The sequence below is a fragment of the Chaetodon auriga genome, chromosome 7, assembly GCF_051107435.1.
Source record: "Chaetodon auriga isolate fChaAug3 chromosome 7, fChaAug3.hap1, whole genome shotgun sequence".
NCBI lineage: Eukaryota > Metazoa > Chordata > Actinopteri > Chaetodontiformes > Chaetodontidae > Chaetodon > Chaetodon auriga.
In genome coordinates, this window is record NC_135080.1 from 14,857,472 (window position 1) to 14,878,005 (window position 20,534).

General features: G+C 45.4%; 1 protein-coding gene across 1 annotated transcript; it reads left to right on the top strand.

Annotated features, from left to right (window-relative positions):
• Positions 1–814: 814 nt before the first annotated feature.
• On the top strand, positions 815–9,725 carry fzd4 (frizzled class receptor 4). Its single transcript, XM_076735806.1, has 6 exons — positions 815–1,494; positions 4,611–4,748; positions 4,897–5,283; positions 5,381–5,526; positions 6,106–6,353; positions 6,499–9,725. The coding sequence occupies exons 1-6, from the start codon at positions 1,231–1,233 to the stop codon at positions 6,915–6,917; spliced, it is 1,602 nt and encodes a 533-aa protein (XP_076591921.1). The 5' UTR covers positions 815–1,230; the 3' UTR covers positions 6,918–9,725.
• The last annotated feature ends 10,809 nt before the right edge of the window (positions 9,726–20,534 follow it).

Here is a 20,534-nt window from a genome sequence, read left to right on the forward strand (position 1 = left end):
CTTTTACTACGCAGAAAAGCCAAAACAACACTCTTCACTGCCTGTTTCATGCTGTAAAAGAGAAGTCTTCTCCCAGGGTGCCACGAGCAAACAAAACCTGTCCAGTATGTGCATTCATTGCAATGCAAAACAGATTTCCAATTCTTCAGCATCACTTAAGGCCCTACTTTCAATTACAATGTCATGAGCACTTAGAGCTGATGGGCCTTTAGAGAAGGAGAGTGGAACCTGTGGTGAAGTTCCAGATGGGCTTAAAAGACCATTAGGGACTTTAAATATAAAGTAAAAACTCTCTCACTCTCTCTCTCTCTCTCTCTCTCTCTCTCTCTCTCTCTCTCTCACACACACACACACACACACACACACACACACACACACACACACACAAGCAGAGAAAAATCTACTCTTCAGATGCTTATTTTCTAAAAATACAGCCAATAAAAACATATGTAAACCACATCAGCCAGTATAAATACAGGTTCTGGATATTGTCAGAATTAGTAGGAGAATGCTCCCTGATTTCCTTTGCAGGACGAGAGAAGAAAAGAGGAGAGGAGGCAACACAGTGAGGAAAGAGGAGATAAGGATGGAGGAGCAAATGAAACGAGGGGACGGGGGAAGAGAAAATGCTGAAGGAAACGAGAGGAGAGAGGAGGAGGTGGGATACGCGCACAGGGGTGGAGATGAGGCTCGCTCTTCTATTTTTCTCCCGGATCCCGCCCTCCTGGTCAGGGGTTGGTCAGGGAAACCCTACTCCCGCGCACGGATTGGTCGGCTCTCCTCTGGACGGGCAAAACAGTCTCTCCTCGCAGACACAATAAAGTTTAGAGCTGGACGTTTGGAGGCAGTAGGCGCAAAACCAGACCGCCGTGTCTCAACGCCGCGCTGCGCTTCTCCCCACGGACTTCTGAACGGGGAACACCGCAGAGAAGGACTGCGGGATTTATTACATGTAGGATATTACAGATGCACATATCGTTTGGACTGAAAACACGCGCAGGTCTCGCAATGGTTCTCTGCAGCTTTCTGGATATTTTAATCTACTGAATGGCTCGGAGTTGGATATTATAGCCTCCAAAACGCACGGGCTCCACGCGCTCCTCTCCCGCTGGACTACAAACACGCGCTGCGGTTTCCAGGGAGCCCGAACCGAAGTTTGTGCGCTCCGAACAACAGGACATCAGCTGTGCCAGCGCGTACTGAGGGCAGCGGCTCAGCGTCGCGGTGACCATGCCCGGGATGGTGGTGTCGCTCAGCGGGGCAGCCCTGCTCGTCTTGTCCGGGCTGGTCTGTCCGCTCTGCGTGGTGCAGGCGTTCGGCGACGAGGTGGAGGAAATGACCTGCGACCCGATCCGGATCAGCATGTGCCAGGGTCTCGGTTATAACGTCACCAAGATGCCCAATCTGGTCGGCAACGTGCTGCAGTCGGACGCCGAGCTGCAGCTGACCACGTTCACGCCGCTCATACAGTACGGCTGCTCCAGTCAACTCAAGGTAAGTGAGTGAGTGGGCCGACGGGAGATACGCTCAATGCGTACTGATGTCAGAATAGAACAGGCAGAGTGACTGGAAGCGCGCACTGGAGCTCCGGCATGAACAAATTTAGGAACACTGATCCTGGACTCCAGAAAGCATGGCTGGTCAAGATAGTCTGCTATATTTATGTGTGTGTGTGTGTGTGTGTGTCTGGCATAGTTTCGGGGGCACTGCAGACCAGTTAACTGGGTTTGTCCAATTGGGTAAAAGCTGATTCTGGGGGTCAGCGCCTAAGGTTAAGGCTATGCATAGTGGTTATGGTTATGGTAACTCTCCAGGAAATGAATGGAAGTCTATGTAATGTCCCCCAAAGTGACCTAAGTAGTGCTTGTGTGTGTGTGTGTGTGTGTGTGTGTGTGTGTGTGTGTGCGTGTGCAGAGGGAGGGGAGCACAGTGTGGTCCCAGAGCACATGACAGGGAGCTACAAGCAATAGCTGATTATTCAGTGAACTGTTCAGACTGATGGTGCCAGTGATAATGAGGAGCAGAATATAGGCTGACCCCCATAGAGTTAAAATAAGTGGAGGGGTCCCTGCCCGCCTGCCTTCCTTCCTGTTGTGCCAGACTGTCATGCTAATTTCAATGAAAATGCCCCCTCTGTCTGTTGACATTCTGAGTTCATGCCCCGCACAGCAACAGCTGAGTCTTCAGTCCATATACTGTACTCTCTTCTCCTTGACAATGGTGCCCTCAGTGTCCTAAGACAAATGCAGCTTGTTTGCCTCATGCACCATGTAAGAAAAAAAATCTGATTGGTCCTGTTCCACACGGCCAGGATTTTATTTTAGAGTCAAAGTTGTTCTAAGACTGCACGTCTTCTTCTTTATTTATAGATGTCTCACACAGCTGATCACACCTTCATATCTGCATGAACAGAAAAAGTTTCCCACATGCTGCTTTGCATCATGACTCTTAGGAAGTTGTTTGCAGGCCTGGAGGTGATTTATCTTCAGCGTTCTGAGGTGAATTACTGTGACTACAGGTGTTGTTTCGAGATGCTAAATTAATAGAAATTGGAGATATTTGTGTGCGTATGTGTGAGACAGAAGAAGGAGCAACTGCAGCATAAAACCAAACTGCTCCCCACCCCACCATCCCACCCCCAGCTGAAAATTGGCCTGTAAGATTAGCTTACACCCCCCTCCCCGCTCTCTCTCTGTCCCCCACACACACAGTAAAGAGGGAGGAAAGGGGAAAGGGAAACCATATCCCCCAGCATTTGCTCTAATGGGAGGCTTCCTGACTAGTAACCGGAGCAGCTTTTAGCGGCGAAGTGACAGCACTCAGGTTACCAACAGTTGGGGAAAACACCCAGAACGTGTTACATTACCGTCACTGGTGGAGTAAGTCACTGTGGGAAATATCAGAAACGGCACTGCATCTAATTCAGTGTTGCACACTTCTTGCATTGTGTGACAGCTGTGTTTATCGTCCTGTCTCATCTTTATCTTCTTCTGATGTCATGAACGTGGTGTCCGTAGAATCATGTGCAAACAGACGAACAGAACCTCCACTCACACTCACACACAGGGCAACTGTTAGCCTTTTACAGCTCATCTAATCGAACAGCAAATCGCTCAACTCCCAATACATGTGGTTCAGTTTGGGAACAAAGATTCTCTATCTGTGCTGAGACACGTAAACTGTCTCCAGATCAGCCAGTCTGCTCCATTTGCTTCACTGCAGCCCAGATACTGATCAGAGGACAGCGTAACAAACTGGGTTTTCAGGGAGTTCCCTTTAACTCATATGACCGAGTTTGACATCCTGTGCTTCCCATACACAGTGAGTAACAGCGAGGAGTTATTGTATCATGGATTGACTCATAATCAAAAGACACGTCTGTTTCTGAGCTGATGGAGAAATATTTTTAGGTATGTAACACAAAGGCTTGCTGATTCTGTATCTTAAATTCTTCAGTTTATTCACCATGGTTGTAATTTAGTGCACCGATGCACAGTTGTGTGTTTGCTTTGCAAATAGATTCTCACAGAAAGTAAGAGTTGTATTATGTTTCTGTGTGTATTTATTTCCCAACCACGGCACCCTTCTTGGATTCATGTTTCATTTGGGCTCCGTTCAAGGTCTGATTTCAAGCTGGGTTTTCTCTATCACTGGATCGTGGCTACAAAGCTCAAAACATTTTGTTCTTATCAGGGGCCCATTGAATATTTTGGTATTTTTGAAATGAACAATGGCTGCAAACACACCTCACTTCTGTCATCACCCTGTTCAATCTCGCAGGGCGCATGTTTGTTTCCTTTACCCGGAGGTAGTCGAGTGAACTGTGCTTTCTGCTTCTGTGTGTTTTCATATCGTGATCCTGGCACAATCTTACACCCTGGTTTCACTGTAAAGGCGTGAAATCGCCTAAAATTGAACCTTTTGTTAACCCAGAGCTCGTCTTCCCTCAATCACCTCAAACAGTCAAATGTGACTTCAGACCGTTCTCTATCTTTGTAACCCTGACTTCGATATCTATTTCAAAACCACTGCCATGGGACAGAGAAAACTTAGCCTTGGATAAGGGGGGATTATGGTGCATTACAGGGCACATGCCCTCAGTGTTGTGAAGTTCACAGATTGTTTTTAAAGATGCAGAGTTGTATGTGTAACCTTGGAAGCAGGTTAGTGTTGGCGGCGGTGTTTGGACTCAAGTTGTGGATTTTCTTATTAGAAGTGAAAATAGAGACCCACCGCTAGAAGAGGTGATGCAACGTATTGAAAGTAAAGACAGAGAGAGCAGCAGGATAGTGAGTGGTGGATGCAAGTAGATGGAGGATCAGATGTAATCCTGTTGTAATATATAGAAAGATTGGCCCACGGGGTAGTCACCGCACTGTTTCTGCTTCTTGAACAAGCGCTAAAACATCGACACGAGTTACCTTCTGCTTCACAGTTTGCTTCAACTTAACAGCAACAAAGCATTGTACTGAAATAAGACACAACACTGAATAACGGTTACACTCTGCAGGCTACGTTGATATGAGTCTCACTGCAGAATGCACGCTCAGTTTTGTACAAACAGAGCCAAACGTTCAACTTGTAATCCTGTATCTCCGTTTTTCTTCCAGTTCTTCCTGTGCTCAGTCTATGTGCCAATGTGCACAGACAAGGTTCCCATCCCCATTGGTCCTTGTGGTAGCATGTGTCTTTCCGTCAAGAGAAAATGCCTCCCGGTGCTCCATGAGTTCGGCTTCATATGGCCTGAGGTGAGTAACATCATCGCACAGACATCCAGCTTTTATGAACTTAATAACGTGGTGAAGTGATGTGGGAAATAGGAAATAAGAAATAATTTCTGCATCACAGCCTTATTAAGCAACCAAAATGTCATTTCCCATCACGCCTCCTCTCCAGGTGCTCAACTGCAGCCTCTTCCCACCTCAAAACGACCACAACCACATGTGTATGGAGGGCCCGGGGGACGAGGACCCGCCCTACCAGCCCGTCCGCCACCCTCACCACCAGGAGGAGTGTCAGGCACTGGGATCAGCCCCTGACCAGTACACCTGGTTAAAACAGACCGAGAGCTGCACTCTCCAGTGCGGCTACGACAGCGGTCTCTACCGGCGAGGGGCCAAAGTCTTCACGGACGCGTGGATGGCGGTGTGGGCCGTGCTGTGCTTCCTGTCCACCACGCTGACGGTCCTGACCTTTCTGTTGGATTCGCAGCGCTTCTCCTACCCGGAAAGGCCCATCATCTTCCTGTCTATGTGCTGTAATCTGTACAGCGTCGCCTACCTGGTCAGTGGGAGATTCAGTATTGTGTCACTATTCTGTGCGTATTATTATGTTGTATATTTGAATTTTATAAGCTATGAATAACTCTTCTTCCCTGCAGGTGCGGTTGACTCTTGGGAGGGAGCGCGTTTCCTGCGACCTGGATGCAGCAGCAGTACCAATTCTAGTGCAAGAGGGGCTGAAGAGCACCGGCTGTGCCATAGTCTTCCTCCTGCTCTACTTCTTTGGCATGGCCTCCTCACTGTGGTTAGTACAAACAAACTCAGGCGCATGCACACGCGCACGCAAGCTAACACACACACACACACACACACACACACACACACACACACACACACACACACATATGCTTTTTACCATATCAATCCTTCATCTCTTTGTCCCATTGTCACCAATTGTTGTGAATGGACTTTTGGGGGGAACACGAGACTTGCATCCTGTTTTCTTTAAAGTCTTAACTATCCTGTCTCATAACCTCTGTGCTACATGGATTAATTTCCACATACAAAGGCAGCCTTTGTAAAAAAAAAGAAGAAAAAAAAGGCCACTTTTTGACTGTGTGCTACACCACAGTTGCAGTGGAAACACACTGCTGCCACAGCTCTTTTTCTTCCTTTTCACTTTGCCCTCGTTTTCCTGTTTGTCTTCACTCGTCCCTTTTGGAGGAGGACAGCCCAAGAATCTCACTCGCTCCGAAAACATGATCACAACCCTCTGACATGTAACTCATGACTCTCTGGTGTCACGATGAGTAGAGCACTACGTGTGCCTGCCTGATTTGTTTCGATCTTTGTGGAAAACTTGTATTCCTGCTCTCTCTTTCAGGTGGGTGATCCTGACCCTCACTTGGTTCTTGGCCGCTGGACTGAAGTGGGGCCACGAGGCTATTGAAATGCACAGCTCCTACTTCCACATAGCAGCCTGGGCTATCCCCGCCGTCAAAACCATTGTCATCCTCATAATGAGACTGGTGGATGCGGACGACCTGACGGGGCTCTGCTATGTTGGCAACCAGCAGCAGGAGGCCCTCACAGGATTTGTGGTTGCCCCACTGGCCACGTACCTTCTAATAGGTAACTGCAACTTGATAGTACCGTCGATTTGTCTACTAAAAATTCATTCTTCAAGATATACGATCCCCCTGTTCCTTTTATTGCTTTACATGCCAGTCAGCATGTTTTCTCTTATATGACCATTGTTTTCCTTTCTACCCCCCAGGCACTCTGTTCATCTGTGCTGGCCTTGTGGCTCTGTTCAAGATCCGCTCCAATCTGCAGAAGGACGGCGCCAAAACAGACAAGCTGGAGCGTTTAATGGTGAAGATCGGAGTGTTTTCTGTTCTCTACACTGTCCCGGCGTCCACCGTCATCGGCTGCTACCTCTACCAGCTCTCCCACTGGGGGGAGTTCAGGGCCAGCCCGCGGGACTCATACGTGGCGTCAGAGATGCTTCGAATCTTCATGTCGCTGCTCGTTGGCATCACGTCAGGCATGTGGATCTGGTCAGCAAAAACACTCCACACCTGGCAGCGCTGCTCCGCCCGCCTGCTCAGGGATAGCAGGGCGAGCCGGGGGGTCAAGAGGGCACCAGGCGAGGGCTGGATCAAACCGGGGAAAGGCAACGAGACAGTGGTGTGAGGAGAAGGGACGGTGGACTTTTACCTGCTTCTCGCTCACTAACAGAAACTCACTCTGCCGAACGAAAGATGGAGAGGACAGAGAAAAGAGAGGGAGATGGGCAATGTGACACAGGAACGCAGCAGGAGTTTCTCGACGACGTCACTGGATGTAAATGGCTCGCTGAGAGTCTGTAAGCATGCCTCACCCCCCCTCTGACCGACCCCGCACCTCTTCAGGAGGGTGGAGGATTGGGTCGTACATAAGTAGCAACAGTCGCCTCTCTACCTCTGTGAGACTTCCTTTGCCCAGAGAGATAGAGAACGCAAAAAAATGAAGGAAAAGAGAGACTGGAAAGGCAGAACAGAAGCATTGACATGCAGACCAGACACGCCGATAAGCTGTGGAGCACCGCGTCTACCTCTCTGTCTCTCTTTCCTCCCCAGAGCCCCCAGCAGAAGAGACTGAACCTGCTGGATACAGTAAACCCTTCTACCGTTGTGTCTTTTTAGGCTCTTTTTGAAGTTCTGAATTTTACACTGGACGGTCCTGGTGCAGACGTGATGTAGGTTTGACGTTTCCCAAAAGCATCTGACAACTTCAGCCCCTGCGGGTGTTTCTGCCCGCACGGGAGAACGAAAAATCAATGAAACACCAGACCAAAAGCAACGAAAATCTGATGAAGACATATCAAATATGGCCTTAAATCTGTGACGTGTTTACATTTGAACAACATTTCTTTTTTTTTGTAAATTTTCACCTTTTGTACAATAGAAAAAGAGCAAATGATTTTATTGCTCCGAGTTTTTTGGGAAACCAGCTCTAAGCTGTACTAATGCACTATAATTCTGCACAGTATGTGAAGTGTCTGTGCTCGTCACAAGTGCATTACCAGGGATGACAGTGATGGGACGAGAAACAAAGCATTACACAGTATATTAATATGCAGAGAGCCTTTAACGGGGAGAGTTTGGTCAACTCTCAGAGTGAACGCCGCAGAGAAAAACAACTGATGTGGTTTACTGCTCACCTTTCTTGCAAATATTTTGAAGGCGAGGGTGGACGGAGAAACATAATGAGAGTTTATTGTTTTATTTGTCTTGTACATTAAGGTCAAGTCTGTGGTAATGAAGTCAAACTGCAATGAATCCTGGGAGTGCCCTGGCTGTGCCTTTTTACTGACCCATACACGTGGAAGCGGTAAGGCGTCTGGGAAATGTAGGCCTGTGTGCGTTTTACCTCAGCAGTCCACGAGAAGCTCAGCGAACTTCCACCGATGTGTGTCGTCCTCTGGGAAAGCCCGTACTGTACATGCTCTCGAGTTACCGTGAAATCCAGGAAATTAAATTATTCCCTCTGCCCTCTTTTCCAAACACTGGACCCGAGGCGGGTTCAAGAATTAAGAGGTTATTAGACAATCACTCGCCAAAAGACACATTACGCTGCAAACAGACACATGCGCACGTATGCAGGTACACACACACACACACACACACACACACAGAGGAATCCGTTCCCACGAATCTCATCCAGCCGCCTGTACACGAACGAGTCGCGAGCGCCGCGTTTGCACGTTTCTTCAGTGAAGCCGTCACAGGAGCACAGTGAAACCGGCACTGTTAACTGTCGTGTCTGTTCTGTCTGCGTATCTGTCCGTCTGACGCTCTCATTGGCCCGCTGCCCGCCTGCTTCGCTTTAACCTTCTCTGCTGCATCATGGCTCATTTCCCAGACAATCAAGTCATCCCTGGAAAAGATTACTGCACACTGCATTTCAGAATTTCATGGACGACAGAGACGGGATTTCTATTTGTCGTCTCCAGCGGTGCATTTTGTATTTTGTCCCGCCATTTTAACCTCCCTCAGTAACTGCTTATAGAGTGGACTATAAGCTTCAATCACACTCAGTCATCCCCGGCCCATCCTGTCTTACTGCTGCGTTCACCAAATTCTGCAACGGCTCCCGTGCACCGTATATATATATTTGCCTGACAATCTCTATCGTGAAGCTCTTGCATTTCAGTCTGTGAATGTACAAAACGTGGGGTGTGTGCCACATGAAGCGAAGAACATTGAGTTCTGGGCAGTTGAAACGGAATGATTTGTGTGTCATTTGAATCCAGATAGTGCCTCACACAGCCTGTCACAGGTGATTTTAACTTCATGTTTGGACTGGGCCAGAGAAGCATTTTTACAGCGTGGGCTGTCCTTTTCCCCAAAAAATGTTAAATGTAACAGCACCCTTATTGCATTCAGTACTTTTGGAGGTTCTGGTGAAACCCAGAACCCTGAAAAACCAGTGCCTCTCAAGCCAGCATACCATGGTATACTTATTACATTTCCAAAGTCAAACAAACATTACATTGAGTTAAAGCGAATTAAATTAACCTCTGACCACCTCCCCTATGAGCTAATGCAGTTTCCCTCTTAAACTGTCTTAATGTCTTGGCCGTCTACTCTCATATGACCACGCTGAGCTTCAGGTGACATTTCCAAACAGTCGCTGAACAGTCGTGCCTTGAAAGCGCAGTGAGCGTGCGCCACGGCCTAATCGAGATGGAGAACCACTGGTAATACAGATTTGTAAATGCGTTTGAGAAGCCCAGATATGAATCGGTGATCGGCAACACTGATCGCAGCCGTGAAAGAGTTTTTAGGCTGTTCCTCTGTGGAGAAACCGCGTTGTCTTGATGATGTCATTGATGTATTATAAAGAAACTGCTAATTTATCCTTGTAAAAAAGTGACATAAAATTTTAAAACTTGTTTGTTATTTAAAAACACTTTTGTATCAGAAGACGATGATGAATAAAAACTTTTTGGTTTCCAATATCTTGATGCCGTTTTCCCTGTGTTCATGTATGTACGTGTGTGTGTGTGTGTGTGTGTGTGTGTGTGTGTGTGCGTGTGTGTGCTTCAGATAAGTGCAACAGAAGCAGAGCTGCAACTAATTGTGTTTTTATTGATTGAACTGCTGATTTTTTCATGATTAAGTGATCAATTCTGCTCTATAAAACATCAGAACAGAGTGAAAAATGCCTGTTCCAGTGTTCTGACGCCCAGGAACATCTTTGAATGTCTTATTTTGTCAAAACACTTCAAAAAGCAAAAGAAAATCAGGAAATTATCACATTTGTTTGGTAGAAAACGATTAATCACTTCCGTCAATAGATGCTGATTAACTGCCTGTCACTTGACTTAATGAATCCACTAAGAATAGATTTAACATCTAGACAGTCATAGAAACGGAGCAGGCTGTAAAGAGTAATCCTGCTTCAGCATTGTTTAGTCATTTCAGTGCCTCCTCAAATCCACGGCTGGGCTTTGAAGTGAATGAGCTGTGACTCCCTCGCTCGTCCTCTCGCTTGTGCTCACTTAATGGGTTGAACAATGCTGCCACCTCTTGCCTGATCAGACAAATGAAGTGTCGGCGCGTCACAAGGCTCGCACACCACTCCACCGTTGTTTGCTGCCTCCTAACCGAGTTAACTCTACGCGTGTTTACAGCAGTGACTCTGTTCTCATCTGCCCTGCTTCTCCTTTTTAACAGTTACTGTGGGTTTGGATAAGAAATGCTCCATGACCACTTAATTTGTTTTGAATCCACAGTGGAAACGCAGTGATTATATTGTGTAAACTTTACTGTGCCGTCAATCACATCCCATCAGCTCTGAACTTACAACCTCACCATCTCACACACACACACGCCGACGTTCACAGGAGCAGACACACACACACACACCTCTGACTTCAAAATTTGTTGTAATTTGGTTTATCAATTACACTTAATGCACGCTAGGCTGTAATTTAGCAGCACAGGGGTAAAATTGCATCTGGAGAAACTGATTAATTCCGGGCTCGCTCTAGTGTGTGTGTTTGTGTATGTGTGTGTGTGTGTGTGTGTGTGTGTGTGTGTGTGTGTGTGTCAGGAGAGAGAGCCCAAATATCTAAGTCTGCAGCTCAGATTGCCTTCCTGTAATTTACTGTGAGTGAATTGAGTGTTTGTTTAAGAATTCACTCAAAAGCCTGAGGTAAAGGGAAAGTGACAGCATCTACCGCTCTATTGTTTCCAGATGTGGCTCCACTAACACACACACACACAAACACACACACACACACACACACACAAGCAAGCATGTTCACAAACCTGACATGCACACACACACAAACACAGACAGAAAGGGGAGGAGTTAAATGAGTTCAATGCTCTGAAATTCATACCCTAAATGGTGGTTTCTGTATAGGGGAGTGTGTATGAGTTGCAGTTGTTCTCATTTCATCTGCAGGCTTTTCTCTCTCTCTCGGCAGCGGTTTCAACGTTTCTGTGGTTATTTGGGGATTTGGTAACTTGTCACATGTAGAAGTGTTGAACAGCTACCAGCTCACCCTAAACGCTGTTTTCCCAACCGTGGAAATAACAGAAAAATACACAAATTCTTACTCAAGAATGACAGCTTTTACAGCGTAACCTCTGGATATCCACACTTGTGGTGACATTTGGACACAACCGGTTGATACTGTAAAAACACACACACACACACAGAGAGCAAACAGCATGCTAGTGTTTTTTTACAAAGCTGAAATGTGAAAGGGCCCTATTAAAATTCCTTGGACTAATATTCCTGGGAACGTATTTCCAGAGTTGGGTTCCCTTGTGTGTAACTGTGTGTATACCTCTGTATGCACGCATAGTTGTGTGTGCGTAAAGGGGAGAAAGAATAAAAGGGCGGACAGGCAGAAATAATGACAATGAGAGGAAAAAAAAAAAAAAAAAAACGGAAAAGAAAAAGAAGAAGCGAAAGAAAATACAGAGACAAAAATAGAGGGGAGGGAGTAAGAGAGGGGGACTGAGCGAGAGGAAGAGAGCAAAGGAAATCTGTCATCCTCCAACAGCAGAATGCTGCAGCTGTTCCCTCTCAGCAATGTTGAAACCATTTTCCCGTTCTGCTCTGCGTCTCTGCCTGTATGAATAGTTTTGAGTAATGGCCACCACTAGGGATTCTGGGTGACGTAGCCGTCTTGGCCCGAGAGCCAATTTGGTGCGAGAAGGATTTGTAAATCCTGCTTCTCGGGGCCAAACAAGCTAACGAGTTGCGACTGAAATCCAAAAGCCCGGCCAAGAGAGAGATGGGAGCATTATTCACCATCAAGTTGGAACAGAGAGCTCTTTATGCACGGCGGAGGGTGTGAAAGATGGAGTTTATTTTCTGCCGGACGGACACATATTATACGTTTAAGGTCAGGTCATCAGCACGTTAAGTATTGTGTTTTGATAAGGTGGAAGAAGAGGCTCGCTGGAACAATATCGGACGAGCGCGGACATCGAAGAAACGCTGATTTATACCAATCAGGTCGTTCTCTGGCTTTACAAAGAAAGGCCTGTCTGCATGGCTGTTGTCATGTGATGTGGTTTATTGAAAGAAACATGTTTATCGTAGGGGTTTTTGGGCCTCAGTAAGCCCATATATTCCTAATAAATCATAATAATGAAACAACCAACTCTGGACTGAACCTCATAAAATCTGCTCTTTACACAGGACGGTTTCATGTTAACGTGTGTGAGCTGCTGTCTCCACCATCATGCGACAGTCCCTCCGTCACCACTAGATGTCACTCTTTGTCCAGACCTCCCCGCTGTGATCAGTTCCTTCAAAGCAGCCATTTCTTGCTCCCCTTCACTGTATTAACGCTTGACTTAAGGTTATGTTTCCATTTATCCCAGTTTTATGCTCATTTAGGTGAATCAGACACGAGTCTTAGAAATATTAACGGACCGAAGACGTCGGTCACATAAAGCCAGCATATTACCAGCAGATTTTGTGCAGAGATCAGCATCCACTGGTTGGATGGAGGAGAAGCCTAATCTGACAAAATTGAATCAGTGATAACAAAATCCAGTTTTTAGTATTACAGTCAGTATTTAGTATAACATATCACTTTCTGTCATCTCAATACTGTTTTTTGGGCTCAAAATCATCCAAACGACTGAGAATATATTTCAAATAAAACATAAAATCTTTCTCCAGCATTCTGCGATGACACTGCTGGAATGTAGTACATTTACTCCAATACTGTACAGTTTTAAGGTACTTTTATGTGATACTACTACAATGTTTTTTACTTTTTTACTCCACTACATAGTTACTCATTACTTTTCCAAGGAAAGGCTCTGCACACTCACAGTCAGATGAAAGATGGATGCAGCTGTGCTGAAAATTACATGATGCTGCCAAACTTCATGTACTAATAAGACAACAATGGAAACACCCGTGTGGATGGACTATGTTTACACAGGCTACAGTAAAGGCTGCAGAGTTTGCTCTACCTCAACCAGCTACAGCATTAAAATGCTGCTTATGTTTTAACGCATTAATTGTAACAAAACGCATTTTTACAGTGTGGTATTACTAGTTATGTTTAATTAAAGGATCTGAATACTTCTCCAACCACTACTGCATCTCACAGAATCAGATATCAACCACCAAGACATAAAGTCTGTCATTATCATAGTGAGCGAGTGAGCAGCCATGGGGATAATGACTGGATACACACAAAATGATGGCTGGGTTCCCACTTTTATGATATTAAAGCATTTTAATTAATAACCACATACCACAGGTACAAGGAATTTGCTATATCTAACAATAAATATGTGTTCATGTAGCTCAAAAGGTACATAAAGAGCACCCAGAGGTGCCATTCACTGTATATAGAAGCTGTGCTGTTCAAGGCAGGTGTGTTACAATAAATAAATGTGGTACCATGTGGGAGAAAAGCAGAGTGATTCCATGTTATTTCAGCAGGACATTTGTCAACTTTGGAAATGTCAACCGGTCAATATAGTCGCTTCATCTCTGTCTGTGTCACTGGCTCACACATACAGAGACAGAGAGAGAGAGAGAGGGGAGAGGAAAGGTGTAGTGACAGCCGGCTCGATTCGAAGGGAAAAGGGTAGCAAAGAAAGAATGAGGTGGAAACAGAGGGCGTGGGGGGGGGGGGGAGCGGAGGCAGAGAGGGGGAAATGAGAAAGAAAATGAGAGTGGCGGTGTTGTGTGGTTATGGAGAAAAGTCTGAGAAAAGATTGAGGGAAAAGTCTAACAAGCGGAACATAAATGATTCCATTGTTTTGCTCAATCAGAAAGCCAGTTTGGCTCGCCAAATGACTGGAAATGACTCATACAAACACAATCTATCTCCAAGAGCCTGTCTGGGTTTGTTTCCTATTAGTTTCTTCCTGTGCGTCTGCAAGGCCAGAAATATAAAGCACAGAGAGGTAGGCCATTTTCTCGATGTCGTGTTTTTTCTCTGCTGGTTTGTGGTTTTGACAGAAACAGTTCATTTGGTCCTGTCACTGCTAACTCCCCCGACCCCTCATTGGCAAGTTGGTACTTTCTGTTGCTGCTGTCAAATAGCTTTAGTATTTTTATCAAGCTTCAGTGTTTTACGTTTCTCCATTTTCCCGCCTCACATGCTTTTGCTCCATTTCTGTCTGTTTCTAGGCTCTTACAACGATATTAAATGAATCCTACGTCTATATGTCGGACATACTCGCCATACCATGTTCACCAAGGGTCTGTTAGCATGCTGACACTTGCTAATTAGCGCTACGCAGAAATTTCAAGGTCATTCATTTTGCAGGCATTTGGTCATAAAACAAAGGATTGGACGAATGTGACCCTGCAGGTGCAGGAAACGTCCCAGGATCACCAAAGTCATCAGCATCCATCCAGTCGTGGTGGAGATATTTGATTGGATAAGTGAAAACTTTGACCTGCTGATGGCGCCAGTCAGCAGGATTCTTCCTCTGGGGGGCGTGAACAAAATTCAGTCTGTACTTCGTAGATATCCTATTATTTAGAGGACTGAGTCTTTGTCGATATAAATGTAGGGCAACAAACCGTGAAACACAAATTTTAATTAGACAGTCAGTGTCTCCTCGATGACATTCTACATTTTGCGACATCAGACGGTTTGCGGATTCATGTTTCTACTGTGCGCTGGTAAGCTTTCATTCCTCCATCCTCTCTTGATGCCATGTGTGTTTGCATGTTGTTTGTGTTGCCCTGTTTGGCGCTATCTCATGATTGACAGTGCTTGTGGGTGTGTGCTTCTGTTTACTCATGGGCCAGTGACTCCGTCCTGCCAGTTTTAAACTTTATTGGACGCCTGAATAGCAATGACACAATTAGCTAAAGCCTATGATCCAGGATTCACTGTGCCCTGCTTATTAGAACTGGTCCAACACACTGCAGCTGCAACCTTGTCACACCGATATGGAAATTAGGTGGCAAACACACACATTGTGCACACACACACACACACGGATAAAGACAAAATAAACCACACACGGTGACAAATCAGAAGTCATCAGATAAGAAATAGAAATGCAGGCAGAAGACGAGGAAAGTGACGGAGCGCGGCAGGACGAGAGGCCTGGAGGGAAAATGATACCATCGACTTTAACGTCTTATCAGCCACATGACTTACAAACATATGACCTGTTTCCAGAAGTTTGTGTTCTCTGGAAAAAGTCCCAGAGTAAACACTCCACAGAATCCATCCCAGATTATTGATAACCTTCTTAAAACTGGGAGCTTTATCTCAGGTAATGAAAATGGTTCCCAATCAAAATGCTGGATTCACTTTATGGGTCTGAGTAATATTCCCTCAGTTATGCTTCAGTCAAGTTATGAGTGGAATGAAAAACATCGTTTGGGCCTCAACAACATCCAGTAAAACATTTTCTGCAGTGAGAAACTGATAAAACGACGACGGCCTGGTGTGGGTTTTACTGCAGCATCACTTATTTGCCATGTCAGAGGAATAATTGATAGAAGGTTTAATTGGAGACTTTATATTTAATTCGTTTGGAGAAAAATGACCAAGTCAGCCTCGTATGTGCTCGTGTTTAATCTCAATAATCTATCAGAAAGGATGTTGTAAATCGATGTAGAATTTAATAGAAAAAACTCGCCCATCCTAAACTCAAACCTCATGTGACGCTGCTAGGCTCAATATATGAATACCAAGTGAAAGATAAGTTTAGGATTGGGGACATTCGTTCGGCTTATTTTTAACCTATGGCACATATCCAAGAGGCCATTTTGATTTTGACTTTGGTAAGTATGTCACAAAAACTGCCTCGGGCAAATGCAGCAAAAGTATTATTGGCAGTTTTCATTTGAAACGGCATAAAAACTGGGAAAAATGAAGGACGGCAGTCCTTAAATGTTGCTTAGAGAATATATATTATCACACTGACTGTTACTCGTGTGACACATCGTTGAAAAGCAAAGATTCTCGTGATCCGATCGATGCATTTCAAGAAACTGCCACAACAGCAGGTACAATCAACACCAACGACAAACGGACCATTACAAAATGAAGGGAAATCACCAATGAAGTTTCATATTAACCCACTGATCATAGCACTCCCACAAAAACAGCCTGGTTAGATTGGCAAAGGTCAAGATGACCCAAATCCACATTCAGTCCAAAACACAATCACAATCCACTGAAAGCGTTCGCTCTCCGACCTTTTGATTGACACCTCACTTCACCAACGAGAGTCTTCCATGTTTGAAAGGCTGACAACGAAGGTGAAGATTGAACCAATTGCAACTGATTGTGCAGATGACTCACGCTTCGTATAGCCAATGAAATTCCAAAAACGGCGATATGCTGCTTCAGTGGGTAATTTAATTTGAATAGAGATATTACATAGGGCTAGGATTGATATAGTAAATGGACTAAATCTAAATATAGATAGCCTAAATATGGATAAATATAAATATGTATATATACAGACATGTACAGTACATTGACTTTTTTTTGCAGAGCGCTGAGACATTGAGCTTGGACTTGGGGAAAGCTTCATGCTGCGTTCCCTTTGTATTTTCTCGCTAATAAGGCCCAGATATGGTCAGCTGCAAGCATCTGTTAGCAAAAAAATATTCGGGCTGAAGCCTTCTACTTCAGTGTGTTCACACTTCTATCAGTCAACGCCTGGAGCCTTACACTGATGTTGACTGCCGGGGATAAAACCTCAGAGTGTTACGTTTCAGAAGAGATCACACCAAGCATGGACTCTGAATGGGTCAACAACAGCTTTTAAGTACGTCACACGCAATGAAATAAACAGCTTCAAGACACACGAAGCTCGCACAAATCACAGTGAAAATAAAATCACTAAAAAACACACAGCTGTGCTTTCTACGTGACGCTGCTTCATTCATTCATGGAGCACAGCAGCAGAAGAATTTCAGAGCCGCGTTCAATGTGAATGTTTATTGTGAATGCTGAGGACGCATAAATACATTTATGTCACACTTGAGACTGTCAGAGAGACACAATGTAATGACAGCAACAAGCTGTTACACCTCGCAAATTCACCCAGAGCTACAGCTATAAAACCAAACCATCTAATAGTGGTGTTGCACTTGTCTAGTCGCTTTAGGCCTCATGTATCAGCCAATTAACAAGTCATTCAACAACCGCAGACGTCCTACTCAGTACGTTTTCGATGTGTTTGCTTTTGTCAACATTTTAACATGTCTCACGGCAGGAGAGACAAAGGTGTAAACGACCAAATGAATGACACTTTGCAATAAGTCAAAGTGTGACAAGCGCTGTGAAGTCAGTCGAAATGCTCGTGTCGAAATTCAGGATTCGCACACCAATCACTTATTTTAATGATCTACGAGGTCAATAAAAACGTCCACTTGTTACAGAGGTGACACCCTGAAATGTAAGTCTGCTGTGTACAGTAAACGGCAGGATAATGTTCACTAACCCAGGCCCTACAAGTTAATGGCGCGTGGCTAACGAGTGACATCAGCTGCGGGTAAACGTAGTTAGAAAACATGAGCTGCCTGCGCCATGCATTAAAACAAGTGAGACAGACGAGGAGGGACTATTTTCTGTGTGTACGGTGGAACTGAAATTACAGCGGGTGACAGCATATAATTTCAAGTTAAAGAATCTCATATGGTTATAACATGCGGAGGGTACCGCTGAGTGTGGGGGAAGAGGAAATGCCTGGGGGGGGGGCAGAGGAACAGAGCCGGAGACTGATGAGGCCTATCATTTTCCATTAGCGAGGCCCAGATCATATAATTCATTCCTAATGAGACAAATATTGGCTACAAACCGCACCATACACACACACACACACACACACACACACACACACACACACACACACACACACACACAGGCAAACACATTAAGATGCCTGTGCATATACATACAAAGGCAGGGAGGCACAATAAAGGCATCACCTGCACACAGTTTACATACCAAATGTGTTGCACTGGATTGGACTTCTTTTTTTTTTTTTTTTTCTCTCCTGCATAACCACACACACACAGAGACACACATACACATTTCTATTAGAACTGCACGTGACGTGTGTTTTTTAAGAAACCATTCAGCTTTGGCCTCAGGTAGCAGGTGTTTACAGTACAGCACACATAATGAAGACAACGCTGGACGCCTGAATGGAGAGGAGAGGCTGCTTTCTGCTGCTGGCGGGTGATTTCACGAGTATCACCAAAAACAACGGCTTTAAATGATAAGCAGTTTAAATGTCTTTCCATAGCAGAGCGGAGACTGAAGCCAACATACCTAAAGTCACGACGCTGACGTCACAGCTGTGGATGTGGATTCTTATTGTTCCTAATGTCATAAAAGCAGCTGATTCCAGTCAAACTGTATATTTATGAAACGTTCATCTCTGAAATCTGTTTTGGGTAAACTGGGACAAACTCTCCTCCTCTCTGTTTGGCAGCAGCTTTATGAGTCCTCTGTTGTGATTATGTTTGGTCAAATGTGTGGCATTATGACTGCAGCAGACAGCTTTTCTGCAAATATCACAGCTGGCGACATTCTTATTAGCAAGCTGGGAAAAAAAAAAACAGAAAATATGCTTCAGTTTGTGCCAGAAACCAGCTGGGCCACTGCGGCCAGGTGATGGCGAATCTCCTCTGTCAGTGGCCATAATGCTGTGTTGTGGTCACAATTCAGCAGTACAAAGGAAGGAGACCGCTAGGTTTACATTTCGCCGCAGAGCTGCAGTTGTGAAATACGAGGGGTTCAGGCAGTGTGTGCACAAACTGGGCCCTAATTATGTTACCCCCAATGGGCTTCTGGACGCACACTCTGTGCCCGTGCGCTTGAATAAAGCACACCAAACATTCAAAACTTTAATTGGACAATCAATCATCTTCTCCTTTTCAGGCTTCAACGGCGGCCACCGAATGCCACACCGCTTTAAGTATGGATGCACACCTGCTGCTTCGCTGCTGATCAGAAAACAGTTTTGTTTTTGGGGAAAACGAAGGCAGCGCACCTCTGGAGGAGCGGCTCAACAGGGAAAACATCACACGCGCAGCGACAGATGCTGCTTCAGATATGAAACTCATGAACTCGTGCCATTAAAGATGCTCCTAACCAGACTCACAAGCAGCAAATACGTACATGTATATTCACTGTATCATCATTATAACCTTTAAGGCTGCAATTAACAATGTCCCATCCAATGCAGCCCGAGTGGAAGCCTCATCCTGCTGGAGGTGTGTGTGAGTGTGTGATGAGCGCCTCCTACGCTCATCTCAGACTGGAATACTTCCTCACGGCGAGGACGCCACTGGCTCGGCCCCTGCACGACAACAAACTCTGTCTCCCAGCAACTGCAGGGGAATACGCTAACACATGAGAGCGGCTCACTCCGCGGTCATCCTTCAGTGATGCCACCGTGGAGCTGTCAGGGCGAGGAGAGGCTCTCTGCCTGCACGGCAATAACTATTAAAAATGATTGAACGCTCTGTCCTAGAAAGAAATTCCTACGGCAACCGCTCATCGCAGTCCACCTCGGAGAAAACCTCAGGCTGTTCGATCTGAAATCATTGAGCGGAAAGTCAATGACGACAACGCCGGACCCGAGATTTAAGAGCATGACGCTTTTCAGCTAACACCAAACAAATCTGCTGGACCTGCAAGCCCCTCAGGGGATCTAATACCACAAACAAACTGACATCGAAGTCTATGAACATCATCATGGAATCCTAAACTGTCTGTCAACATTTCCCGGGTAAAAAAAATAAACTGGTGCCATCTGGGCGGATAAGCAGAGCGTAGCAGGAGGAGACAGCCTGACTGCTGATGCAACAATGCAGAAAGAAAGTGCACTATATGAAAATACACATCATCAGACGAACCAGCTGCTACGAACGTGCGCAGAAAAAAAAGAAATCGAGCTCAAACACCAGCATCTCTTCAGAGTTCTGTCCTGTTTGCTGGGTGTCATCGCGCTGATGTCGCTCTCTTGTCTCGTGTCCATATTTCCGGAGACACATAAGCACGTATGACTCACTTGTGCTGGCTGCGTATTAAGCCTTAATGCATTTACTTGTGTGCTATTTGGGCAATTAAATGCAACTGGCGTCTCCTACTTTTCTTGTGTTCATAAGCTGTGAGTCACACACACAAAGGTTAAACGCTGCAGAACTCCCTCCTCCAGTTAGCTGAAGCGCTGAAGCCACTTGGTCGGACAGCATCTTCGAGACGGCGCAGCGAGCCCAACTGCACTTTGGCCGGATTGCACACTGAGCTCATATCCTCAATATTGTTTCAGGAAATTC

Coding starts and splice junctions, on each gene's coding strand:
- fzd4 (XM_076735806.1), top strand. CDS start 1,231: ATGCCCGGGATGGTGGTGTCGCTCAGCGGGGCAGCCCTGCTCGTCTTG. Junction 1,495..4,610: donor GCTGCTCCAGTCAACTCAAG/GTAAGTGAGTGA, acceptor TTTTTCTTCCAG/TTCTTCCTGTGCTCAGTCTA. Junction 4,749..4,896: donor TCGGCTTCATATGGCCTGAG/GTGAGTAACATC, acceptor CCTCCTCTCCAG/GTGCTCAACTGCAGCCTCTT.